The sequence below is a fragment of the Mya arenaria genome, chromosome 2 (genome assembly GCF_026914265.1).
Source record: "Mya arenaria isolate MELC-2E11 chromosome 2, ASM2691426v1".
Taxonomy (NCBI): Eukaryota; Metazoa; Mollusca; class Bivalvia; order Myida; family Myidae; genus Mya; species Mya arenaria.
The window spans coordinates 46,475,069-46,498,641 of NC_069123.1; the positions used below are offsets into that span (position 1 = coordinate 46,475,069).

The 23,573-nt window shown below is 35.6% G+C and overlaps 2 protein-coding genes across 3 annotated transcripts; both read right to left on the minus strand.

The window, feature by feature from the left end:
- Positions 1-1,115: 1,115 nt before the first annotated feature.
- On the minus strand, positions 1,116-17,375 carry LOC128225225 (storkhead-box protein 1-like). 2 transcript variants are annotated; one of them, XM_052935313.1, is made up of 6 exons: positions 16,820-17,375; positions 8,922-9,152; positions 4,919-5,039; positions 4,550-4,676; positions 4,029-4,215; positions 1,116-3,808 (listed from the first exon to the last, which is right to left on the minus strand). In XM_052935313.1, the coding sequence occupies exons 1-6, from the start codon at positions 17,307-17,309 to the stop codon at positions 1,950-1,952; spliced, it is 3,015 nt and encodes a 1,004-aa protein (XP_052791273.1). In that variant the 5' UTR covers positions 17,310-17,375; the 3' UTR covers positions 1,116-1,949. The 2 variants fall into 2 exon arrangements, with proteins under 2 accessions (XP_052791273.1, XP_052791277.1); XM_052935317.1 differs by lacking the exon at positions 16,820-17,375 and adding an exon at positions 13,989-14,052.
- Positions 17,376-20,393: 3,018 nt separating this feature from the next.
- LOC128224801 (uncharacterized) lies at positions 20,394-22,963 on the minus strand. Its single transcript, XM_052934855.1, has 5 exons — positions 22,825-22,963; positions 21,667-21,801; positions 21,320-21,558; positions 21,081-21,208; positions 20,394-20,971 (listed from the first exon to the last, which is right to left on the minus strand). The coding sequence occupies exons 2-5, from the start codon at positions 21,691-21,693 to the stop codon at positions 20,514-20,516; spliced, it is 852 nt and encodes a 283-aa protein (XP_052790815.1). The 5' UTR covers positions 21,694-21,801; positions 22,825-22,963; the 3' UTR covers positions 20,394-20,513.
- Positions 22,964-23,573: the final 610 nt, after the last annotated feature.

Here is a 23,573-nt window from a genome sequence, read left to right on the forward strand (position 1 = left end):
TACCTGGTTATGTTGGTCTGAAATGTACTTATTGGTTAATATTTATAACACCTTGTAATTACTTATAACCAATTAAGTGAAGACCTTTGGATACTCAGGAACTTTGACACATTCAGTTTTGAATATCTGAAAATGTATGTTTCCTCCTTTGCTGTGCTATGCAGAGGATATATTGTTGTTATTGCAAATGTCTGTCCATTTGTCTGTCACACTTTGTGCCTGCTGCACCCCATGAATTTTTCTAGTCAAATGTTTGTATCATTGAGATGATGTGCATAACCCACATTCCAGGCATGCCAGCCTATGGTCACCTCCACAGATCAAAGTAAAAGGTTTGATCCATAGGTTTATTGTCTGCTCTGTATTTCTAAACCCCTTCAATGATTTTCATGAAACTTGGGTCAAATGGCAACCACATATAGTAATTTATTTTCTACACTCCTTAAAGGCTTTTTGTGAAGTTTGGGTAAAAAGCTGACCACATTTACTGACATGAAGAACCCTTACTACTGGTTGCCAGCTCAAGGTCACAGTTCAGGGCAAAGGTTCAAGCCATAGGTCTCATGTCAGCACAATATCTCCTAAACTTATTCATAGAAAATTCATGAAAAACATTGGGATAATTTTTAACCTCATTGAGACAACATGCAGAACCCACATTTCAGACATATTGACTCAATGTCCCACAGTTCAAGGTTGAAGGTTCTATTCATAGATTTGTTGTCTACTTATGTCTCCCTGTACTTTTTACATACTTTGTAGGATTTTCATGAAACTTTGGTCAAATATTTATCCCATAATAATCCGTAATAGCCACCTCGACCCCCAAATATCAAAAGCTAGTCTTAGCTATGTCTCCATATAAGTGAACTTGTACCACACCAAGGTCATGACTGTCCATCTTTGCTACTTCTTTGCCGCCCTAAAATGACATATCCCAATCTAATTACCAGGATTTTTCGTAAAAAAATACATTGAAACTGTCACTGTACTCCAGAAGCCGTCAAAACATTTCTAATTATATCCAAATTATTTCTTTTTTACTTCAATGAATATAACCTTAACCCAATAGATATATATAGCATGAAGCCATAATCAACTCACAAAAAAGCACCTCACATTTTTCTCTTTATTTTGGCATTGTCAACAAGCATCGGAACTATCACAGGATGCAAGGTATGTCTACACAACACTGATTTAACATCTATATATACAAAAGGATAAATACGTCATCTAAAACAGGTAAAGCCAAGGGTTAAACTTCTAAAATTCTTCTATTAAAATCAAATCAAATATATACAGCCTATTATTTAAAACCAGCAACTAAAATAATTTTGTATTCAAACATTTACATTCATGCATGTTCATAGCACTACATGGTATAATTATCAGCAATGTGTAACATTGACCCTAATTAGTAATTATTTTTTATATCACGAAATTAAAGATAATAAAACTGGTTGAAATGAAACCGTAACAATTATCTACTTAAAAGAAATGGTGAATAAATTATATTAAGTTTAAAACAAATAAATAATTGAGATCATTTTTAGAGAACTATTATGCAGCTGAGCTTGCTGTAGTCTAAATGAAAACTGAAAACAATCTTTGACTAGGTGTTAGCTCTAATTTGCTAAGTGGTGACCTTGTTGAAAACTCAAAAAGTGACGTGACCTTTTTCATGAACGAAACACGAAAGGGAAAAAGGTTAAAATAACACGCACTTTGATGTTATCAAACAGAATATGAAATGGAAAGTGTAAAACCATCTTTCCTATTTTGTCTGGGTACTTTATACATAGTTATCCACAAGGAGTATTAAAGTTGAAATAAGTTAATAATAACTGAATTCTGCTCTTCAGAAGTTCAGTATGCTAAACTACTGCTTTGTGTTGCATGCATAGCAATGATAGCACTGAGTTTTGACTGCCATCTATCAACTATTGATATTACACCACACCCACTACGTGGAAGTCTCCCTCAAAGTTAAACTTCTTAGCCACCGCTTGTTTGGGATCATAGTCTGTGTGGCTACTGCTGCTATCAGCTGTCGTGTTTGGTACATTCAGGTTCTGGGAAGACACGTTAATCTCCTTGTGAAGGTACTTCATATTGTTCAACATCTCTTTGTGACTTATTCGCACATTTTCATAAAGCTTATCTGATGAAATTCTGTCAAATGAATCATCGGAAAATTCACCCCCTTTCCCTGATGAATGGTTCCCTCTCACATCAGTCCTAAGGTTATTGCACATGAAGTCTGTCTGATCCTTCAGACTCCCCTCTCCCTTTGATGTGTCTTTCCCATTGTCTGTAGGTCTCGGGGAACTAAACCCGCTGTCTCCCAACACGAGTTCCTTGGTGTCAGCCACCAGTCTCTCCAGTTGGTGGCTCAACACAGGCCGCGTGTGAATAACAGTGCCCATACTGTGCTCACTGCTCTGATCTATTGCACTGTCATGTGAACTTTGACCCCGGCTAGAGGTTGAGGTCAGTGTGCCTCTGTCACTCCCAGGCTCTGACCGCCGGTCACTCTCTGGAAGGTCGAGGTAGTTTGGAGACTGGGCCGGGGACATGGCCCTGTAGCATTGACCCGGATTCATGTGACCTTCACAGTCTTGGGAAGAAAGCCTCCTGTTGGACCTTTCTGGCAGTGCAGGCCTGGCATCCTCAGTAATATGTACATTGGCATAAATATGACCTTGACCTAGACTCTCTGAATGGCCTTGATCCGATCTGTCCTTTACTACATGTCTATATGAATTTGATCTCAATGATGGCCTTTGTGGGTCACTGACTGGGTGTCTATATGAACTTGATCTTTGGTATTTCTGACCATTTGGTTGCAGTGCGTCCATTGGTGACCTATACGAAAGCTTAACTTGTGTTTTATTGTCAGCTTCTAGTCCAATACAGTTTACGCCACTACTGTGTGATTTCACAAAGGAACTATTTTTGTTAGGTATCTTTCCCTGGTATTCAAAGCTGATGTCATTGTCTTCATCACGTACTGGAGAGAGAGGCTGGCTGAGGCCACTGACATGCCTTGAGCTTGGATAATAGCTTGAATGTCTATCATGATGAGACTTTTTCTTTGATCTATGAGGTTTCCGTGAGGATTTTGATTTCTCTGACTTTTCTGGTTTCTCAACCTTTCCTTCATGTCTATTTTCCTCATCTTCAGATTCTTTTTTATATTGCTCTCTAACTGAGCTGAACCTTGGTGTTGAACTAAACATGGGATGAGAGACATAGTTTGAATGTACCACCTCTCCAGATGGAGACAGCCTCGTGGGTAGAGAGCTCAGCTTAATATTAGTCTGTCCCATACTGTTTGTATATGTATTTTTTTGCTCAAAGTCTATCCTCGTACTTTCACCGGGAATATTTGCAATAACAACAGGTAATCTATCCTTCTTGTGAGACTTTCCTTTTGACTTTTTACCAGTCCCATTAATGACACCCCCTGTGGTATGTGCAGTCCCCTGCAGACTGCTGCCCTTGGGCTGCGGCTTCTCCACAGGTTCAGGCAGGGAGCTGGGCCCCAGCTTGACACTGTCAGAGGGGCTTTGTTGGGAGAATCGCTGCAGATAGTGCCATGTGCCACACTTGGCCATCTGCTGATGGACCCAGGTCTCTGTGCGCATCTGTCGGTCTTGCTGCTGCTGATACCACATCCATTCTGGAGGAGGAAACTGGGCGGAGAATGTTGCATACTCAACCACTGGCTTGGTGGGCTTGACAGGTTCCTCTTGGCTAGGTTTCTTCTTGTTTCGTCCAAATATCTTGGAGAAGAAGGATGTCTTTACTGAAAGTAGGTAAGCAGTAATATGATATTGTACTGTAACATAATGTCTTTCATATAATAAGCAAAACCAAGATGTTATATCAAGACTGTCTGTATATTTGCATGCTATAAAATTGTACAATTTTCACTTACATTAAAAAATTAAAAAATCAAATTAATGTAAAAAAATAATTATTTTAAAGCAGTAAAGGTAAGGAAGATTTCACCACTAGGAATCTACCTTTTCCCTTTTCCTGTTTCTGTTCAGACTTGGTCTCCTGTTTACGTTGTTTCTCGTTGCGTCCCTTCATGGAGGAGCTCCGCTTGAGTGTGCCAGCTTCAGAGCCGTCATCCCGTTTTCCACGTTCCCGAGACCGTTTCACACTCACACTCATGCTGCGCTGGACACGTACAGTGGGAATATCAACCTGGGAAAGATAAACATGGGATATATGGAATTTGTGGTTATAAGATGAGAGTGCAGTTTTCATGTTTTCAATAGGTTTATTATAACCAGCTACACTACAACATATAAAAGTGCCGAAGTGGCCCAAAAATGATATAAACAGATATATGTCAAAGTTTGTACCTAAACATCCATTTCTTTTGAAAGATTTAATCATAAAGATAGTAGAAGTTAAATTCAAACTTTCAAAAACAAATCCTTCAGTGTATTTTCTTTATTTTAAAATTCACCAATAAAGAAACAGGTTTGGTAAGCAATGAGAAAAGAGAGACAGAATTAAGTTTTAAAATTTGTACCTGTAACTTTTCATTACAAACAGAAGCTCTCTTCTCTGGAAGATCACATGAATCAGACTGACCAATCACATTCTCCTCTGAATCCACTTGACAGGAAATAGATCTCATTGGCTGACGGGCTGGTTGACTGAAAATACATTAATTTGTGTAAAAGATTTTAATCACAAGTAATAAAAATAATGATATTTAAAATAAAAGCATAATCTTAAAACAAAATGCTAGCTCAAATGTATAACATTACATAATATGCAAATTTAATACTTTTAACATAATAATGCATTAAAAATATTGTGTTTCCTTTGTGCATCTATCAAGTGAAAAACTATATTGTTCCCCTTAAGAAATTCTGAACAGAATGCATGTGTTTACCTGAAAGCAGATGGTATGTACATAGGATGGAGGTGTGTCCATTGAGACATCATCTGACCAAACTGCATGTCATCCCCGTGCATGCGAAATGTGTCCGGGGTCACCACAAAATACCCACATCCTGCAAACAATACACATAAGGTAAAAACAATAAAAATATTGGACTCAACAGTAATTTACTTTAAAATATGCATATATGAACCTAAAACAAAGAAGAAAAAATTGGTCACTATCATACAGAATGCATAACAAAATGCTACTACATGATGCTCCATAAACCATTGCATAAATTGTGCAAATAATTTCAGGATTTAAATGAATGCCAGTGAAGAACCTCATAGCATTTGAAATGTTCCACATAAGGGAGACAACAACTGACAGACCCAGAAAACAGTACTAGATTAACTTCCCTTAGAGCACTGTTATTGACTGTACAACAAGTAAGCAAGTGCGATGAAGAGAAAAAAAACTGCCCGATTTATTGACCACAGACAATTAACTGTCCCTTTCTTCATTTTCATACCTTGGTGGTAATTAAACCCATCAAAGAAAATCAATTACCACATACTTGGGCACCCTATAAACTGAAATAAACCTAAGTGTGGTTGTAGAAAAAATCTCAGGTTTGAGAAATAAAATATAATGATTCAGCTTTACCTTTATCATTTTATACTTTCTTTAGCATGCGCAAACTCAAAAACACCTTTTATAAAGGATGTTTAATGTATAAATGCAGCAAAAAGCCTGTTACTGATTTAAATATACTTTGAAATCATGACAAATCACTTCCATTTCTGTGCAACACGTAAAACACAATAAGTGTCAAGCAATAAATTTTATTGCTCAACTATATTAGGACATAATAGGAAACAATGCATTGCCTATCACTTTGAAAAAGCAATAAAGCAGGATCAGTGGAGAGAGTGTGTCAACATACAAGGCTCCAGGATCAACAAATAAATCTGCACAATGAAATATCTTATCTTGATAAGCAAGTTGACATGATCAGTCTTGAAAATCTGGCAGGAGATCAGACATCATTATTGATGTTCATTCTGGACCAATGGACCAACTACATTATATATATAGATAACGCCCAAGAGTCCATAAACAACCCACCAGTAAATATTCATGAAATTCAGCTTTCAAGAACCCAACAACAGTTTCAAAAATGCAAAATGATAAAGTTCTCCTTTTAAGTAAGTGTAGAGTTCTTTTTCATTCATTTTACAAAAGCTCAGTGCATTCCGAGGTCATGACCCCGGTTTGACAAGGACCCTGGTATAATTGCTTCAGAACCCAGCTCCTAACAATTAACGACTTTTAATGGGGAATTCATCTACAAAAAGCCCATAAATTTGAGAATAAAGCTGAAATCAATATGAATTATTCATTTGAAAAATTCAGACCAAATCTCAGCGCACCTGAGAGTAAGGTTATAAACAGTGTGAAACCTTCATTAATGACTAAACCTTAGTCTTACGTTCAGTATGGTGGTCTGAGGCAAAGGGCTATTGCAAGGTAATGGCATTAAGATTTTTTTTAGACAACAATGTTGTTTATGATACAGGCGATATAAAACAACCTTCACAACTGAACTGCAGGAGAAAGCATTCATTTAAATAATGACACCATGCATGGCCAATGAACTAGATGATATTTCTCACAACCTTTTCACTGCCTGTGATTTATAGATTTAAACCTTTACATATATATTTTAAGTTCACCAACTTCAACATGTAATTAGATGACAAATGTGCACAATTTTCAGTTGTTAGTCCTTTGTGCTAAAAATTGGTCTTTTTTCTGTTTCAAGACTCAACAATCCTTGATGGAATACATTCACTTCCATAATTTTATTTTTCCACTTGAAGCCAACAGTTTTCCATTAAAGACGCAAAAAAACTTCATAACCTCGGCAAAAAAATTGGGACAGGAGATGACTAGAGAAAGCGCTCATCAGTTTTTTCCAGGAGGTTTAAGTTATTTAGCTGATATGCCTAAGGAGGGGTGATGAAGTATTTTAATCTATTCTTCATGTTTGATTTCATCTGGTGAAAGCAGTTGTTCATTGTCTGCCATCATCTGAGTCTTCCCAGACATAAAATATTTATCCCAGTTAAAATGCTTCCTTCCATTTAAATTACTTGAAGTATCACTGTTACCTATACATATTAAAGTAACAAAGACATATTTTTCATACCTTAAAGTAACTGCAAAACTTTAGTTCTACATGTTCAACAGCAAGCAGTCGCTAACAAAGTTTAGTTCAAGCCATCAAATATTTCTGTTCTTATAGCTAATGTTAACTTATTGCACGACAAAGATAAAACACAACAACAACAACAAGTCCTTGAAAATACTTCAATTTTTTCGTTGACAGGCAGAGAAGGTAAACAACATGTAACTATTTTGCCAGAAAAACTTGTTCAGATATTGAGTATTTTGCCTGTTTTAAGATACTGTCTTATATATCTATAGGAGTCAGAGAAACTGCAGACTGATTTATCAGAAAATCTTCACGATTATAGCAGAACCAATTTCGTTTCTAGTCCTACAGGATTGATAGATTGAACTGCTGAATCTCAAGCATGCCAAGAAAAAATAACTTGCATCATAAATTTTCTGGTGCAAGATAAATAAGCTCTCATTTTAGAATTCGTTAGATCCCTTGCCAAAATCACTTTCCAAGAAAATGATTCTGTAATTCAATCATATAGATTCTAAGGGAATTATAATGGTCTGGTTATATGATGTTGTTATTATGCATGCGGTTTATTTCTTGTAAATTGATTAAATCATTAACGTATTATTTAATGAATATGACTGGAACCATATGTGAGGTATTAATTCAGTTCTGAAATGTTCTTTTGGCTGTAAAACTTAGATAACATTATGTTTGAAGACATTTTCAGAACAACGTTTTGGCACACTGATACCTTTCTTGGCACAAAAAAGTATTTCCAAGCCAATGTTGCATTAAAATTGAAATAAAGATACCTATTTTAGTTTTTGTATGCAAATAAATCTGTTTCATACACATTTTAGAGAGTTTCACTGTTGTTGCCTATGACAGATTTTATTAATGTTATGTAAAAGGGGCAGTCCGAGCTTCGGGCAAAGTTGAAATCTTACAGGTTAACCAAATTTTATGTGCATAAAAGTATAACGCCATTAAACTGTCAAAATATTTTATTTACTTCTGGTTGCAAAATTTAGGGAATATAAATACTTCTTAACTGTGTATGGCTGATCGCAAAACCTAATCAAAGTGGGGAAACATGTACACATGCAACCAAATATTAGTTTAAAAGGTTATCACTTAACAATAAATCTGAAAACAATCTTTACATCATCTACAGCAACAGATGGCTTTTAACAGATGGGTATCTGGTTCAAAATCAATTGTTCAAACTGTCTCAATTGTCCAATAAAAGAAAGTGAAATGGATCACCTAAAAGTCCTTTGAAGTTCATAAACACATCCAAATAGTGGATTGCATAACATCTTTGATCCATTTTTTTTTTCAATCGGTCTTATAACAAAGTGTTGGATGTTTTATCCTAAGTAGATCTGCATTTGATAGAAAAAAATATCTCTGTTTTTATTTTGGTCATACAATGACATACCAGATTTAAGTGATTGTTAAATCCTGGTAGTAAAACAGGTGTAACAAGTATACAATTTCTGAGATTTTTTTCTTTCTATTCAATACATAAGATTAGAATCAATCAAATATAATTGAACTCACAAGATGACACTTATTCACCGAACTGAGAACAAATTTACATATCTAATATGCATTTCCATATTTAGTGCCAACGTAAGTTATGCAAAATACCTGTCTTCGAAAGCAAACATGACACATTTACAAAGAAGAAAATAATTACAATAAATCTGATATTTACAAATGAGAACGTAAAACAAATCTGATGTATAAAGTTACATCTACGGACATGGCTGGACTAACTCAACCTAGAAATTATGCTCCTAATATGTGTACCTGTATGGAAAACCTTGCGCTCTCGAATGAGTTGTCCCAGGGTGTCATACATAAGCTGGTTGCTAGGGAGGTTCATGCCCTGGTAGCGTTGTCGGAGGCGCTCAGTGACGGTGTCGAGGGTGGCGACTATCTGACTATTGTTGAGATCGAGGATCAGGAGACACAGCGCCTCAGGGAGCGGGATAAACTGGGTCTGCGGGATCACCTGCATCTCTATACCCTGTACATCACCTGAAACAGTCTCCACTGCATAAACATACACTTTATTGCATCGATTGCCTTTCCTTTGTACTTGAATAACATACAAAAGTATATCCAGATGAAAGAAATCTTTTTGCAACAGTTTTGAGCATTCCTGCACTGCAATATATATACTATGATATATACACTACAATGAAGTAATAAACTGCTTTAATGAACTCTCACATGCATTTCATGTGAACTGAATACATGGCCATGAGATGGTTCTTATTTTCAGAATTTTAGTTCATTAAATGCTAATTTTAGAGATGTCAAAATACCTTATATTTGCAGGATAATTACGTTTTATTGACAAAGCACGACCTTTTCTTTAGTTCAAACACATCAAAACACTAATTCCAAGTTCAATTACAACTCAACAAGTGAAGAGATATTACAAGTAAACATTATGTTGAATAGATACCAGTAAAGTAATTAAATAAGCAAATATGCTTTAGAAACCAAGAATAACAATTATATAATATTGCCTGAACAAAACGGCTACTTCATAACAGAGTAGCAATTTCGAACTCAATCGCCGGTACAACTCAATCTTATTTTTTTTAATCATGCTTTTCTCACTATGCGAGAGTATTTTCTCATTATAACTTGAAAATTTTATTTCAATATATCTGGTTCATCTTTTTCAATGGAAAATTGATTTCAAGCGAAAACATTTTAATTTTGAATAAAGTTTTAACTTTCTCTCATAAAGGCTATGCCAAGTGGGTTTTGAAATTAATATGACTATTAAATTTGAGTATGTTTTAGTGTTAAATGTAAGGCAGCCATAGTGTCGCCCAAACACGAGAACCCTCCAATTGTGAGCCTTTTGGAGAGAATTTTAATGTTCTTTTGTTTATATTTGCAATGTACAGTAAAATCTGCTTGTTTGAACAGTTTACACATGCAGTCTTTTAGATGTTTGGTTTTACACTTACCAAATGACATGTTGATGAATTTTAAAACCATCAATTTTCAAGTTGCTGGGATTCGTGCTCCCGAAGATGGAATGTTTCTTAGTTGAGATGTAGTTGGGGATTACGGTGAGTCAGGTTTAATTCCCTATTTATGTCATGATTAGCCAGGTAGTCACTGATCCCTCAACGTCTAAACGAGCAATGAAATGACTCCTTGACTGAATGTGCAGTAGATGTCATTGTGTGTTAATGTATATAGAGTGCAAATATGTTATGTCCATGTCAAAAAGATAACCCTACATAAAAACTGTTTCAATAACTTACATGATTAATTATGCTTTGAAGATGTTTTAAACCGTATTGAAGAACCTTCAATGTGAAACGTTTTTAAAAAACTGCACCTGCCAGTAAAATACACGTCACTTCTCAGCAGGAACATTCTTATGACAAATAATCTTTCAACAGAAGGCAAACATACAGGGAACTGCACACTGCACAAAGGTGCAAATGTGACTATTGCAGATACGAAGATTTATTGCAGAAAAGGCACCACAAGGTAACTTATTGCAGATAAGATGACTTATTGCAGAAAAGGCGCCACAAGGTAACTTATTGCAGATAAGATGACTTATTACAGAAAAGGCACCACAAGGTAGCTTATTGCAGATAAGATGACTGATTGCAGAAAAGGCACCAAAAAGTAACTTATTGCAGAAAAGGCACCACAAGGTAACTTATTGCAGGCGCCACAAGGTAACTTATAGCAGACAAGGCGACTTATTGCAGAAAAGGGGCCACAAGGTAAGTTTTTGCAGACAAGGTGACTTAATTATTGCAGGTAAGGCGCCACAAGGTAACTTATTGCAGACAAGGCGACTTATTGCAGAAAAGGCGCCACAAAGTCACTTATTGTAGAAAAGGTGCCATAAAGTAACTTACTGCAGAGAAGGCGACCTATTGCAGAAAAAGGTGCCACAAGGTAAGTAATTGCAGACAAAATGACAAATTGCAGAAAAGGCGCAACAAGGTAACTTGTTGCAGAAAAGAGATGACTAATAGAAGACAGGCCACTGAATATTGCAGACGGGTGAAGGCCACAAGATGGCTTCAATGTTTTGTTGGAGACACAAACACAGCAATTAAAAGATTCATACCAGAGGCAGAACCATTTTCTTCACAATTTTAAGACAGTACAAATGTTTCTCTCTGAGTAGACCATGATACAAGAATCAGCTGTCAGGGCAATGTCTTTACAGTCAAAGGGTTTATCTTGATGATGTGACTGTTTACCTCATCAAAGCAGCATCGGTGAGAGAGGATTAATATGATATGTTTGAAAGACTTACAAGAATGTTTCCCACAGAGATGAGAATATACCGGCTGGTGTGTTTTATCCATGTATTTTTGTGTATGCATTTTTTTGAGGTCTGTGATAGTTGAGGATTTTCAAATTTCTCATGTTTATCATTCAACAGTTTTATATTTTTCATGGAATTAAGTATTTATTTTTTCGTAAAGCGCCTGCAATTTTGCAGTGCTTTGCTCATTTTTCTGAACTTACATGATTTGAGGGGTGAATGCGAAAAGGTTCTAAGTGACATTAAATAAAAAAGAAAACAGAACCTTTTCGCTTTCACCCCTCGTAATAATTTAATTTATTATTATTGTATACAAGCTGAGAGAACAGTGAATTAACAGAAGCATTGAGTGAAATCAAAGGCATATTTAATCATGATCATGGAGCAAAAATATATCTCATTGAATATTTGGGCTTGTAAATTTAACTCTTAAGTTAAAGTCCAACTGTTACATTAAAGTTTGCCCACCTGAGATGCTGGTTAAAAAGTACAAATAAAAAAATCAACTGAAAGAGCATCTTAATATTGTTTTGTTTAAAAGGTGCTTTACTGATTGTTTGAACAATCTAAATATACTGCATTTTTATACATACAAGCATAATTCATTCCAGACAGTTTATGTTCAGACCCAGGTGTGGGAATGCAGATATATCACTTATTGAGAAGCATCTCAAAGCCAATATCAATACCTTTGAGAAATTCTAAAGAGTCAAACGTTATTGACTAGATACCCTAATCCTCTTAAACTTACCTTATCATATAACTTTTCATGACTTTTACAATTATCTTTGTTAAAATTCACGCATTTAACAGATAAATTGAATTGCTAATGTTCATTGCTCAACAAGTCTACAATGCTTTCCATTCTCTGGTTAAATACGTCAAGACCATTAAGTAATAAAGATTTATATAACTAGAGGTGTTAAGTTTCATCTAAACGCTCATCTAAACGCACATTTTTTTTAATGTACTTATAATATGGAATCATAAAAAAGCTTCACATTACTGTGTATTTACAGGGACAATTTTTGTAAACGCCATAAATTTTGATTGTATGACAATGAAATTAATGATATAATATCCTTAATTTTCTCATCATACAAAATGTTCACTGAATTAATGCTGCCTCATGAATAGACACGACATTAACATTAAAACTTGTTAACATTAAAATTTTATTTCTTGTATAACAAGATATAAATGTTGTAAATTACTTCATTACAAAAAAAAATCAGCTAACAATGCCGAAAGAGAATAGAAAGGAAATTGCAGAGCAAACATAGATTAATGAAATCCTTGTCTGGGATAGAGATAATCTCCTTAAGGCCTTAGCAAAACTTTCATTTTTATCCAAGAACGAGTAATCATCCATCATAAATGCGGGTAATCTGTCCAAATTGTTATCCTATTAATGGCTAAAAAGATGTTATCCAATATTTGCCAACATAATCAATTTAGAGGAAATCTAGGATTTGGGTGCCTTCCAGCAAATTAAATGTTTACAAAAAATATTTTATTAAACCAACAGTTGCCTAAATGATGAGATTTGATGGTTTTCAAAGAAACTGTCAGAAGGTAAGGAGTAAAGATAACAGCCCAGGATCATTTGCAGATCCCCAAGGCTCATTCCTGATCAATTTTTAAACAGTTTCTGTAATACCCCCAAAAAAACATCACAAGGCATTTGAATGAAAAAAAATATTGTTTGTATTATTTCATCTTCAAATATTCCTCTGAGGATTTTAAAAAATTGATTTATACATTTAAACCCCACCCTGTGATTCATACGAATGTAGATAATGTTGTACAATACCAGTCAAGCAAGTTTTGAATAATTTCAGGGAGATGTACAGTAGGAAAAGGAGACCACATCTGGTCTAGAAGAATGAGTGGCCAAGGAAGCGTTGACAATTGGCCAATAAATGCCTGGATAATTAACCACTTCACTGTACATCCTAGACATTCAGACAACTGTCACAGACAATTTTAACACCCTCAACACATTCTAGGGTAATTTATGTTTGATACATGGAAATCTGATTTTGCATTTTGTTTCAGGCAATTTCCAAACAATATCAGGAAGCCCATTCAAGTCTGTAGAGGCTTCACGTTCTTGGGTTTAAATGTTCTCATAATAATTATGCTTATACCTCAAATCTCCAAAAGGGGGGACAGATCCTTTATTTCCAGACATGAAAAATTTTAATCAGAAAAACTGACTTATTCACAATTTAATGAGAATGTCAATGAATAAAATCTACAAGTGAAAAAGACCCTCTTGTGACTCATAGATTTATACCTGGTACATGTGTACCCAAACAGCTGCAGAGCTTCAAGTAAAACATGTAAGATTTTGAATCATGCTTCAGCTTGGTTAATGAAAATAGTTTTTTGAAATGTTACTCATCATCAGAAAATCATGATTGAATTAAAAAAAAGCACCCACTTTATGTATACTAAACAGTGAAAATTCCTAGTCTATATACATAAAAATTATGTATATCAGACGTATAGAAGACGGCCAAGCAGTGAATCAAAGAAGTCCTTACTTTTCAGAGGAAGAAAATTCCACAGAGTTGGTAACTCCTTTCTACTCATGGTACACTGTGTAAACTGACGTGGACTGACTTTTTCAAAATTTAAATCAAGCTCATAAATCATGTGTTCATGAGCACATTTCATTGGTTATTGAAGATGATCAAACAGTTGTGGCATATTTCCTGTCCTTTCAAAAATTACCATAATGAGATTTGCACCATGAAATTAAAGTTGCCCTAAAGCCTGGTAATGTGATGAATACAACATAACAACTGTCTTTAACCCTAATGTACATGAGGATAGCAATTAGTGGCAATAAATACTTGTAAAATAACAAGATGCTGCATGATAATTGGAACTGACAGTTTTTTCAGTGATCAGTAATGTTAGTTTTATATCATTCCTAAGAAAGGAATATTAGTCTTCATTATCAATTTATAAAGGAAATCAACGACAAGTGTTAATACAGGGAGCAAAAGGAGAGCCCAACCCCCCTTGCGAACCAAATACACCATTTTCTACCTGCACTACAAATATTTTTAATAAATTGTGTTGAATATTGAGAGTCTGTGTATCATTCTATGGAATAATGCCAAATTTTGAGTCCTTGTGTCATATAATACACCCTCTTATATCCCAAGTAGTCCTAAAAACTTCCTTGAATAGTCAGGTACCAAAGAGGGATGTTACAGCCTCCAATATACTAAGGCTGAAATAACAGCAACCTAACTTCAATAAAATACTTTCAATGGCATAATTGAAATTCAGTTCTTAATGAGATAGCAACAGCCAGCTTTTAACTTGGTTAATATAAAGGAATCTAACTTTTTGCCAATTTACATTTTGAGGATGATTTCAAATATTTTTTCAGTGGAAAAAATGTGCCCATTATTAAATAAATGGCATGTGTTAAATGAAAACCAAACAAGCTATCTTTCCAATTACATAACATGATAATGTTTAAATGTAAATCAAGTATGCATGTATAGATCAAACCAATCTTCCTTTGATTTCCTGAGGACACATGTTTTATTGCCGGGTCAAAGTAAGGGGCTGGGGAGACATGACAGGTTTATTTGCCGTAATGTCCCCTAGGGCCGGAGACAGTTCACACCTGACCTTGACCAGCACAGATAAGGCAAGATGAACCAGGGACTAATTATTACCCCATATGGACATCAAGCTTAATTAATTTGTTTGAATGAAAGCTAAATACAATTAGCTGATATACAAGATATTTATTAAAACTAATTATTTTTCATGTTTGCCAATGATAGTCATTCTTGTAAATACACAATTATGCAGACATTGATTAAATGCAACATCAACGTTCTAATTGTTATCAAAAACTTCAGTTTCTCAATGATTTGTTGACTTGAGTAAGTCCTCATTCTAATCCTAGTCTTATAAAATATACTTAGGCTTATAAATCAAACAAACAAATATAAATAAACAAACTGGGTAAAAGTAAGAACCGAGACACTATTTTAGAGGATGTATCAAGAGGCCAATGTTTATATATGAAAGTATCAATATGTTTATATAGCTTATTTTCTCAGCATATATGAGATAATCAACTCTGTGTGAAATCTGTGAGATGTCAACAGGAAAAGTGTGCGCATTGAGTGAGAAGGTCCTGTCTATAATACCCAATTACTTTATAACAGTCTTTTTGTTATATGTGACATCCTTTCATTAATATGGTGTACACTTGCACAAGTAAAATATTGGAATAATGCACCTTTAAATAAGATGCTCCAAAACTAATTGAAAATCAAATAGCCTTTAGGAAAACAGAGTGTCAACAAGAAATATTTTCCTGATGTAATGGGTCTTTAAGCAAATATGGTGTTAAATTTGAAGTTTTATATTATTGCATGAATTTATGACAGATTTTTCGAATGTTGTTTAACTGGCAGAAAAAAATCAGCGTAAACATTTACTTGTACATGCATTAAAAGTGATCATGTAAATATTATTTCTTCTAGACACATTAATTTGAATAAAGAAATTGTGCAATTTCTTAAAATGTTACATGTTAGTTTAAACAGCAAGAATTTTCCTATTTTATTACATAACACATTGGCCTTGAATACAATATGTAGCTCTTTTTAACAGTCTTTAAATTATGATGATATGAGGCGCAAAATGCTTAGTTACAGCATATATTTTCTGCAAGAAAAGGTGGCATCAAATTGATGACATTTTTATTTTTTTCTACATCTAGGTAAAGTTTTAGATACATAGTTTTAGTTTTAAAGCTACACTCTCACGGACTGACAGTTTTTACATTTGTTTGCCTCAGATCAAGCTGATTTTGGCACCTTCAATTCAGTCATAAAAGATAACTCACAGTAGAACAGATCTCAATTGTTTGGAAAACTGCTGAAAAAAATCATTTTTCTTAAAGATTTGTAACGCTTACCAGGTATATCAATTTTCAAACGTAAATATGAAAATCTGAAATTTGATGATATGTAAGGAGTCTTATACCACTGGTTTCTAGACATTTACGCAAAAACTGGCTCATTGCAAGAAAAAAAAGGTGTCAAAATCTGTGAGAGTGCAGCTTTAAAGACAACTGTTCTGGATGGTGAATGTTCATCAGTTTTGAACTGCGATATTCAAATTAAGAGTTTTATACCAGTAAATACTAAAACACAATATTTTTAGACTCTTTATGAAACAATGAAGTTGTTAACATGCTTTTTTTTACTCATTGGAAATCAAATTGCTGCGATGTTCAAAATTTTGTGTCACATACAGTTTGACGTGTTTATCTTAGAATATTGACTCCAAATTATGGACCATTTGGCATTGTTGAATTAATAGAACTACGTACCTATTCTGTCTATAACAAAGTGAGCTGGATCCTTGAGGACACGCCGTCCCCATGCAGTTCGGATGTTTTCCAAGTGCACGTCATCCCCACGTACCAGTACCGTGAGTGGTTCGATGAAACCCGCATACTCCAGCGAGCCCACGCTGTCTGTCAGCGCAGGGTTCCAGTAACATGTCTTATTCCGCAATTTGAACTCATCAAACACTTTCTTGGCATCAAAGCTCACCGAGTTCTTTGATGTTGCTTCAATTTTATTTTCACTTTTATCAGAATTTTTGGTCAGTGTAAATAAATCCCTGTCAAATTCAAAGTGGTTTTGATTACCATTGTCATGTGAGTTTACTGCAGTGTCAGTACTGTCGCAACTTTCATTTTTATTTTCACTTTGACATTCACCGTCAACGCGTTTAAAAACAATTGCTACACACCTAGACGTCACAGGTAGGTTCCTGGAAGACTTTTTCGCGTTTCTTGCATTTCTGGATGACATTTTGGAAATGAAATCCTTCAACAACGACTTGTTTTAAATACCACTTTCACATTGTGTTTGTTCTCATTCAAGTGTGCAGCCTTTCTATTTGTAATCAGCGCCGGTAAATGGTTTGAAGTGCGCCCCCAAGCGATACAGGTGAGCGATAACCAGTACAGGTATTGGACAATCGCCGCTTAGAGCCGCTAGATTTAACTCCCCTGATTACACCACTTATTACAGGCAATAAACAATAATTCTACTGTAATTGTTTTTGTTTTTTTTCAATCTTATTTTTGCAGTGATTAATGTGTAATGTAATGTCTAACACCTTAACTTATCTTTTATAAAGTATCGCATATAAAACTTGGCTGGGAGAAATAACAATCTTCTGGTTAGCGTTCTTACAACAAAAATCGAAAAAATACTCGGAATTTTTTGGAATGATATTTCACAGGGAGAAAGTTTGGCCTTGAGATAAAATTCAGTATGAGAAGAGTTCTAATATATATTGTTTTAAGAAAGTGTTCACATGCCAAACATACTCAGTAAAATCCACTGAAATCGCAGTGTACTGAACCAATAGTTCACCTTCTTTAGTAACTTGATTTTTTTCCAAACAAAATAAAAAAAAAAAAATTATGTTGCTCTGTTTAAACAAAAAGTTTGGGTTGAAATATTTTCCATTTTGATGAGGGCTAAGAAACCGATAATCCCTAGCTAGAAGAAATATAGTGCAACCTGGTTAAAAAGAAAGATACGTGTTTTCCTATTTGAAAGCTTCATTCGAAGTTAAACTAAAGTTATCATTTGTATTAACACGGACCTATAGGTCCGTAGTTATTTATATCTTGGGAATTTATATTAAATTCAATATTTACTGTATTATGAGTATTCATCTTTGAGATATAATTGAATTTTTGGTGTAGTTCTGATCTGTGTTCTATTGCTTGTACTAACTTACCGTAAGTTTCGCCGGGCAGTAACACACAATGGTTACGTGGTTTTGTTCATGATTACAAGCTACCTGTACAGTCACGATAATCGTGCTTATATGTAACGGTGATCAAAAGGTTGCTCATTTATTTTTGCTATCAATGTCACATTTTAAACAGCAAACCAAGATCTGTGAATCTTGTTTTGAATATTAATTTTCTTGTCATATTAATGATGATCAAGAAAGGGAAAATGCCTTTACATGTACTTTACCAGACGAGCTCATTGGGGCCCATCCCACTTTAAATACCGAATAATTTATTTACCGAATCCTGCGAGTTTGAGGGTTTGCGTATCAAATACATGAAGCGGTAACCCCATATACATTATAAAGCTGGTATTACATTATTTTAAATCAAAACCGGCCACCGATTTAATTGTTTTGTATTGCGAAAAATAATATCACTCTTAAGTGTTGGCGCGAGTGTATCAATGCTTGTCACAGCGGCATGCGTGAGCCCCCGAAAACCCCAACGGCGTCTGAACCTTACTTGATAAGATAACTCCAGGCCGGACCCCATTGAATTGCAGATTCATGAGAGTGAACACTAAATGGGTTTCAGTAGAGTTACATGCAAAAATGTGTTACTTGGTAAGGTCAATGAGTCTCTGGTGGATATAAACCCAAAAGAGAACACTTTGCATACCAGATACAGAGTGATCAATGCGGAACAATGATGAATGGTATATATAACACCTTACATGACCCATAGGAGAGGGGAAAATGACCTTAATAAAAGGCAAACATCCTCGACAGTGTGAGGATGTTAATGACGCACCGAGCCCAGACGGAGAAACCCGTCCATGCAGAGATCAAGGTTACAGAGGTGAGAGTACTGCAACTCATCTGAAAAATGAGCCCGAAGTTGCCTGCCATGATAACCAGTGGAATCCAATGTGGCCTGCCCACAACAACATGCAACAACCTTTCGTATAAGTCAGGGAAGCGGCAGAATATTCGATAATATGAGGAAGGCCAACATCTCTTTTATCTCCATGAATAATGACAGGTTCAGAGTGAGCAACTACCAGCAGTTGCTGCAAAATTCGAAAAAAACACATACTGACAGACAATCTCATGTCCCATGTTCACGAACACAATATCCGATCAGACTGTTGGTATGGTTTAAATTTCAGGCCAGATGCAGATGCGAGAACCCGCGCCTCACACTATCGGACGAAATCTCGGCATCACTGGATGCTAATCAAGTCATAGTCTAAGACCTTTACTGTTTTTCCCCGCAGCTATGGCATTAGGGGGAGACCTTCGATTGGATTGAGGCATTTTTCCTCCAGCAGATGCCAGTGAGTCAGTGTGGACTGTGCAACATCAGATGATTCTTCAGTCGTTATTTGCGGGTGTCCCAAGGTTTTGTTCTTGGGCCGCTGCCCTTTCGCATGTTCATTAACGACCTACCTGCATGCATCACAACAAATCTAGACTATTTGCCAACGAATGCATCATTTATAGGCAACTGAATAACACGTAAGGCTGTAAACTTTTCCAAGAGAGCCTCAACATTTTTGTCTGTTTTGGGATAAGTAATTGGGCACGGACTTTCACTCAAAAAAGTGCTTAGGGGTTACGGGTCAAGGAACGGGAAGTACATTTTTTCACACAGACCGGGTGATCCTCTCTTCTAGACGTAACGTTAAATACGCGTAAGCGTCACGTCGGAAACTAACGTTGCAAACAAAAAACGTTGTTATCATGCATGTTTACGTTTATTACCGTTCATACATGCCATATTTTTTGGAGACCATTCCATGAGATTTGGTCAAAAGGCTTAAAATTTAGGGGGATTTGGAAAGTATTCAGGGGGATTGTATATCGAAAGTCTAAGTTCACGAAATATCAATTTTTTGTATTTTATTCACATAATTATATAAAAATATTCATTCAATATTGCAATGACAACTGAATTAACATCAATTCATAATATATTATGCATATAACACTTCAATGTATATATATATATATATATATATATATATATATATATATATATATATATATATATATATATATATATATATATATATATATATATATATATATATATAAAATGTTAAATAATAAAAAAAGTAAATTTTTACAAAAAGCACTACTAAAAAAAATAATTTTTAGGCACTTCACAGCACTAAGTAAGCACTACTTAAAAAAATCATTTTTAGGCACTTCACAGCACTAAGTCCACATGGCAATCAGGATAGCAATCACATGCACAATTAATTGCATGAATTGGTTGATTTATATAACATGACCTTGGAAGGAACAAATGAGCTGCAAATGTTATGTTCATTAAACTTTACACTCAGCAGATTGTGAATTGTTTCTGAAGTCAATCTTGACCTTGAGTCTGTCTGAATTTTTCTCAATATGCTGAAACAACGCTCTGGGTCAGCATTTGAATGTGGAATTGCCAAGCATGCCAGAGCAACCTTTGGAATGGTAGGAAACTGTCTCTGTGATCTGCCAGACAGCTGTCTGTCTCGCATGTAGACCCAGAATTTCTGAAGTGAGTCCTCCGTTATAATCTCTCTTGGTTCATCCGTGGGGTCCTCTGGCTGTACTGTTTCCCTGTATGGTGGCAGATCTTCCAAATGGGTGATGTGGAACTCCGCAACTTCTTCCAGGAGACTCTCAGCATTCAGATCAGGCATCACCCTCATTCCAAGCTGGACCACTGGAAACAAATGTAAATAAAGTCATGTTATTCTTTGTTGCAATTCTAGAAAAAACTTTTAAGAAGTTGTTTGCAATTGGACTTAATTACATATTTCCTTTCTATTTACCTGCTTCAGCTGATGTCTTCTCTCTGGTTTCAGGATTCAGAAAGGACAGGGTCTTTAGGATGTCATCATTGAATGGGAACTTCTTCAGCAGGGAAGATGCCAAAGATGTGTAGAACAGCCGGACATGCCTAAATATGAAAATAAATTTATAAAAATTAATGTCTCAATCTTATTTTAACTTTAAATTTGTCTAGAATGTTCTTTTTAGTTTTTCTTTTGTTCATTTTCCTTGAGCTCACCTAAAAAACTTGGCAGGTGTTCCTGGAGGGAGTGTCTCTTCATTGTCTTGCAGGTACTGTCTGGTCTTCAGCCCGATTGCAATGATGCTGTCTTGGTGCTGCACCTCATCATCCAGGAAGTTGACGGATGTCACATCTTTTGCAGCTGCAATGGCCTGTGTGCTAACAAACTTTCCCAGGAGCTTCCTCATCAGGCGCTGCATCTCAGTGTGTAGATGGCCAACCATGGGGGCGCCAGCCTATCATGAAGAAACGTATTTAGAAAATAATCACGCCAGAATTTTTTTTTATTTTATTCTTATATTCTGATTCCATACAATAATATATGAACTGTGATTCATAAGTACCTGGAAGGTTGTGTTGAAATCTGTCATCAATGGAATGATGTGATCCAGGAAAGAAAAGATGAGCCACGTCAGAGGGTCCGTGAGGTTTTCCTTGGTCCGTTGCACGCGGCCCGGTTTCTCACCCTCCTCGTGTTCCTTTGCAAATTATGGACATGCATAACATAAATACATTCATAACAATATTGAAAAAGCTTTTAATATACAGTAGAAATCAGCATTTTATTACGATGCTTAGGCTACTAAATAATATATTGAGACGGTGTTAAAATTATAAGTTTTAAAGAAAAATAAACTCAATAATACTGATAACACAAGCACACTTTGAAATTCATTTACACTATGAATAACGCATAAAACATACAAATGATTACAATGTCGCAATTTGTTTGAGTTTGCACGTTATTATTACTTATAATTATTGTTCGAGGCTTGCCAGTATTGACATATGGACAGTTTCTGGCAATGTGACAGTTGCTGCACTTTTGCAATTCAGCTCGGAACAAATATAAACAACGGATTATGCTGGCACCAAAGCTTTGTGTAACTTGTCAATTTCATAATTGAGAATCGAACGTCCTCTTCTACAGAAATAAATTCCCATGATCACCCGTGTTCCAGCTTCATAAGTAGTTCTAAAATCATCTGTTTCCGTACTCAGTAATGTATACATTGCCTGTGCAACACGCAGAAGGTAATAATCGGTATCAACAGCTTTAAAAGCAATAACATCCCCGCTGCTTACTAAGTCATAGATAGGTGTATGTTCGTACCCATTATAATCAGTCTCAATGTTTGCGGTGTTACGTTGTATTGTTAGCTTTATGTTGTCAATTTGCCCAACATTGTTCCTGTTTTCACATTGCGAATAGTTACCGGTTATGCATTCGTCACAGTAGCACGAGAGGTCACGTACAGTCATTTGTGTACCACAAGTTGAAATTATTTGGTGTATTGTTCTCACACGACTCACAGGCTGGAAGTACTTTACCGTGTTCCTTGGTATTTCTTCGACGAATTTGAAAATTCGTTTACTGCATTTTGCGTTTGAAGATGGAATTTGTAATGTGTTACAAGCAAAATTGTAAAAATCTTCTGCTGATTGTATAACTACTTGACCTCTCAACACAGCCATATCAGCAGTCTGTTTAAGCAACCCACCTGCTGCGTCTTGTGGTCCCTTGGCGTGTGCAGTCTCGTAATAGTTTCTTAAAAAGGGAACACCAAGTTCCTTGGTGGCAATGTTTAAACTGCCGAAACAATGGCGTCTTTTATATTGGGAAGCACATCCGTCAGTAAATTCATGCACTGTCTTGAAAGGATAGTTAATACTTTTCAAGTATTCGATTACGGATTGCTGGACCTAATATGTGGTGATCATGTTTCAAATCTGGTGATATAACGAAAATCTGTTCTTGAATTTTTCGATCCAGATCCAAACTTCCGTCCTGCACATGATGCTTGTGTAATAAAGTTACATGAATTGTCACTTCCGTTTTTTGAAAGTAAGTGCTTTGAATTTCTTTTTGCGTTGTGCATCGATAGTTTTCGGAAAAGTCATGTATTGCTATCACGTCGCCTTCTGGTATGTGTTCCATTATAAACTTTGCCTGCTTGTTCTGCCATTCTGAATTAAATTGATGACGAGGGTATGACTTCAGAAGCTCAAGCATGTGCTTAAACAATGAACCAACTTTAGTAGTTTTCTTGACAAGAATAAGCTTCCGATTTAACACATTTGATTTACTTTTAACTGTTTGATATTCGTAGCGCTCCCACTCGATCTCAGGAGCCTGCTCACCTTCGTCCATCTCGTTTGACTAGTCCTGCAATTACCTACGCGAAAATACACGTACTGTACAATCCAAATAATTAAGGAAATATTGCGGAAATTGAACGCAGTCTGCATC

Bases quoted from the DNA above. Each gene is read 5' to 3' on its own strand.
- LOC128225225 (XM_052935313.1), bottom strand. From the start codon at position 17,309: ATGTCATCCAGAAATGCAAGAAACGCGAAAAAGTCTTCCAGGAACCTA. The intron at 9,153-16,819 runs GTACGTAGTTCT...AGACTGTTTCAG, and splicing joins CTTTGTTATAGACAGAATAG to GTGATGTACAGGGTATAGAG. The intron at 5,040-8,921 runs GTACACATATTA...TATTGTTTGCAG, and splicing joins GCGCAAGGTTTTCCATACAG to GATGTGGGTATTTTGTGGTG.
- LOC128224801 (XM_052934855.1), bottom strand. From the start codon at position 21,693: ATGACAGATTTCAACACAACCTTCCAG. The intron at 21,559-21,666 runs GTACTTATGAAT...TCTTCATGATAG, and splicing joins ATTTCAACACAACCTTCCAG to GCTGGCGCCCCCATGGTTGG. The intron at 20,972-21,080 runs GTAAATAGAAAG...ATTTGTTTCCAG, and splicing joins GAAGACATCAGCTGAAGCAG to TGGTCCAGCTTGGAATGAGG.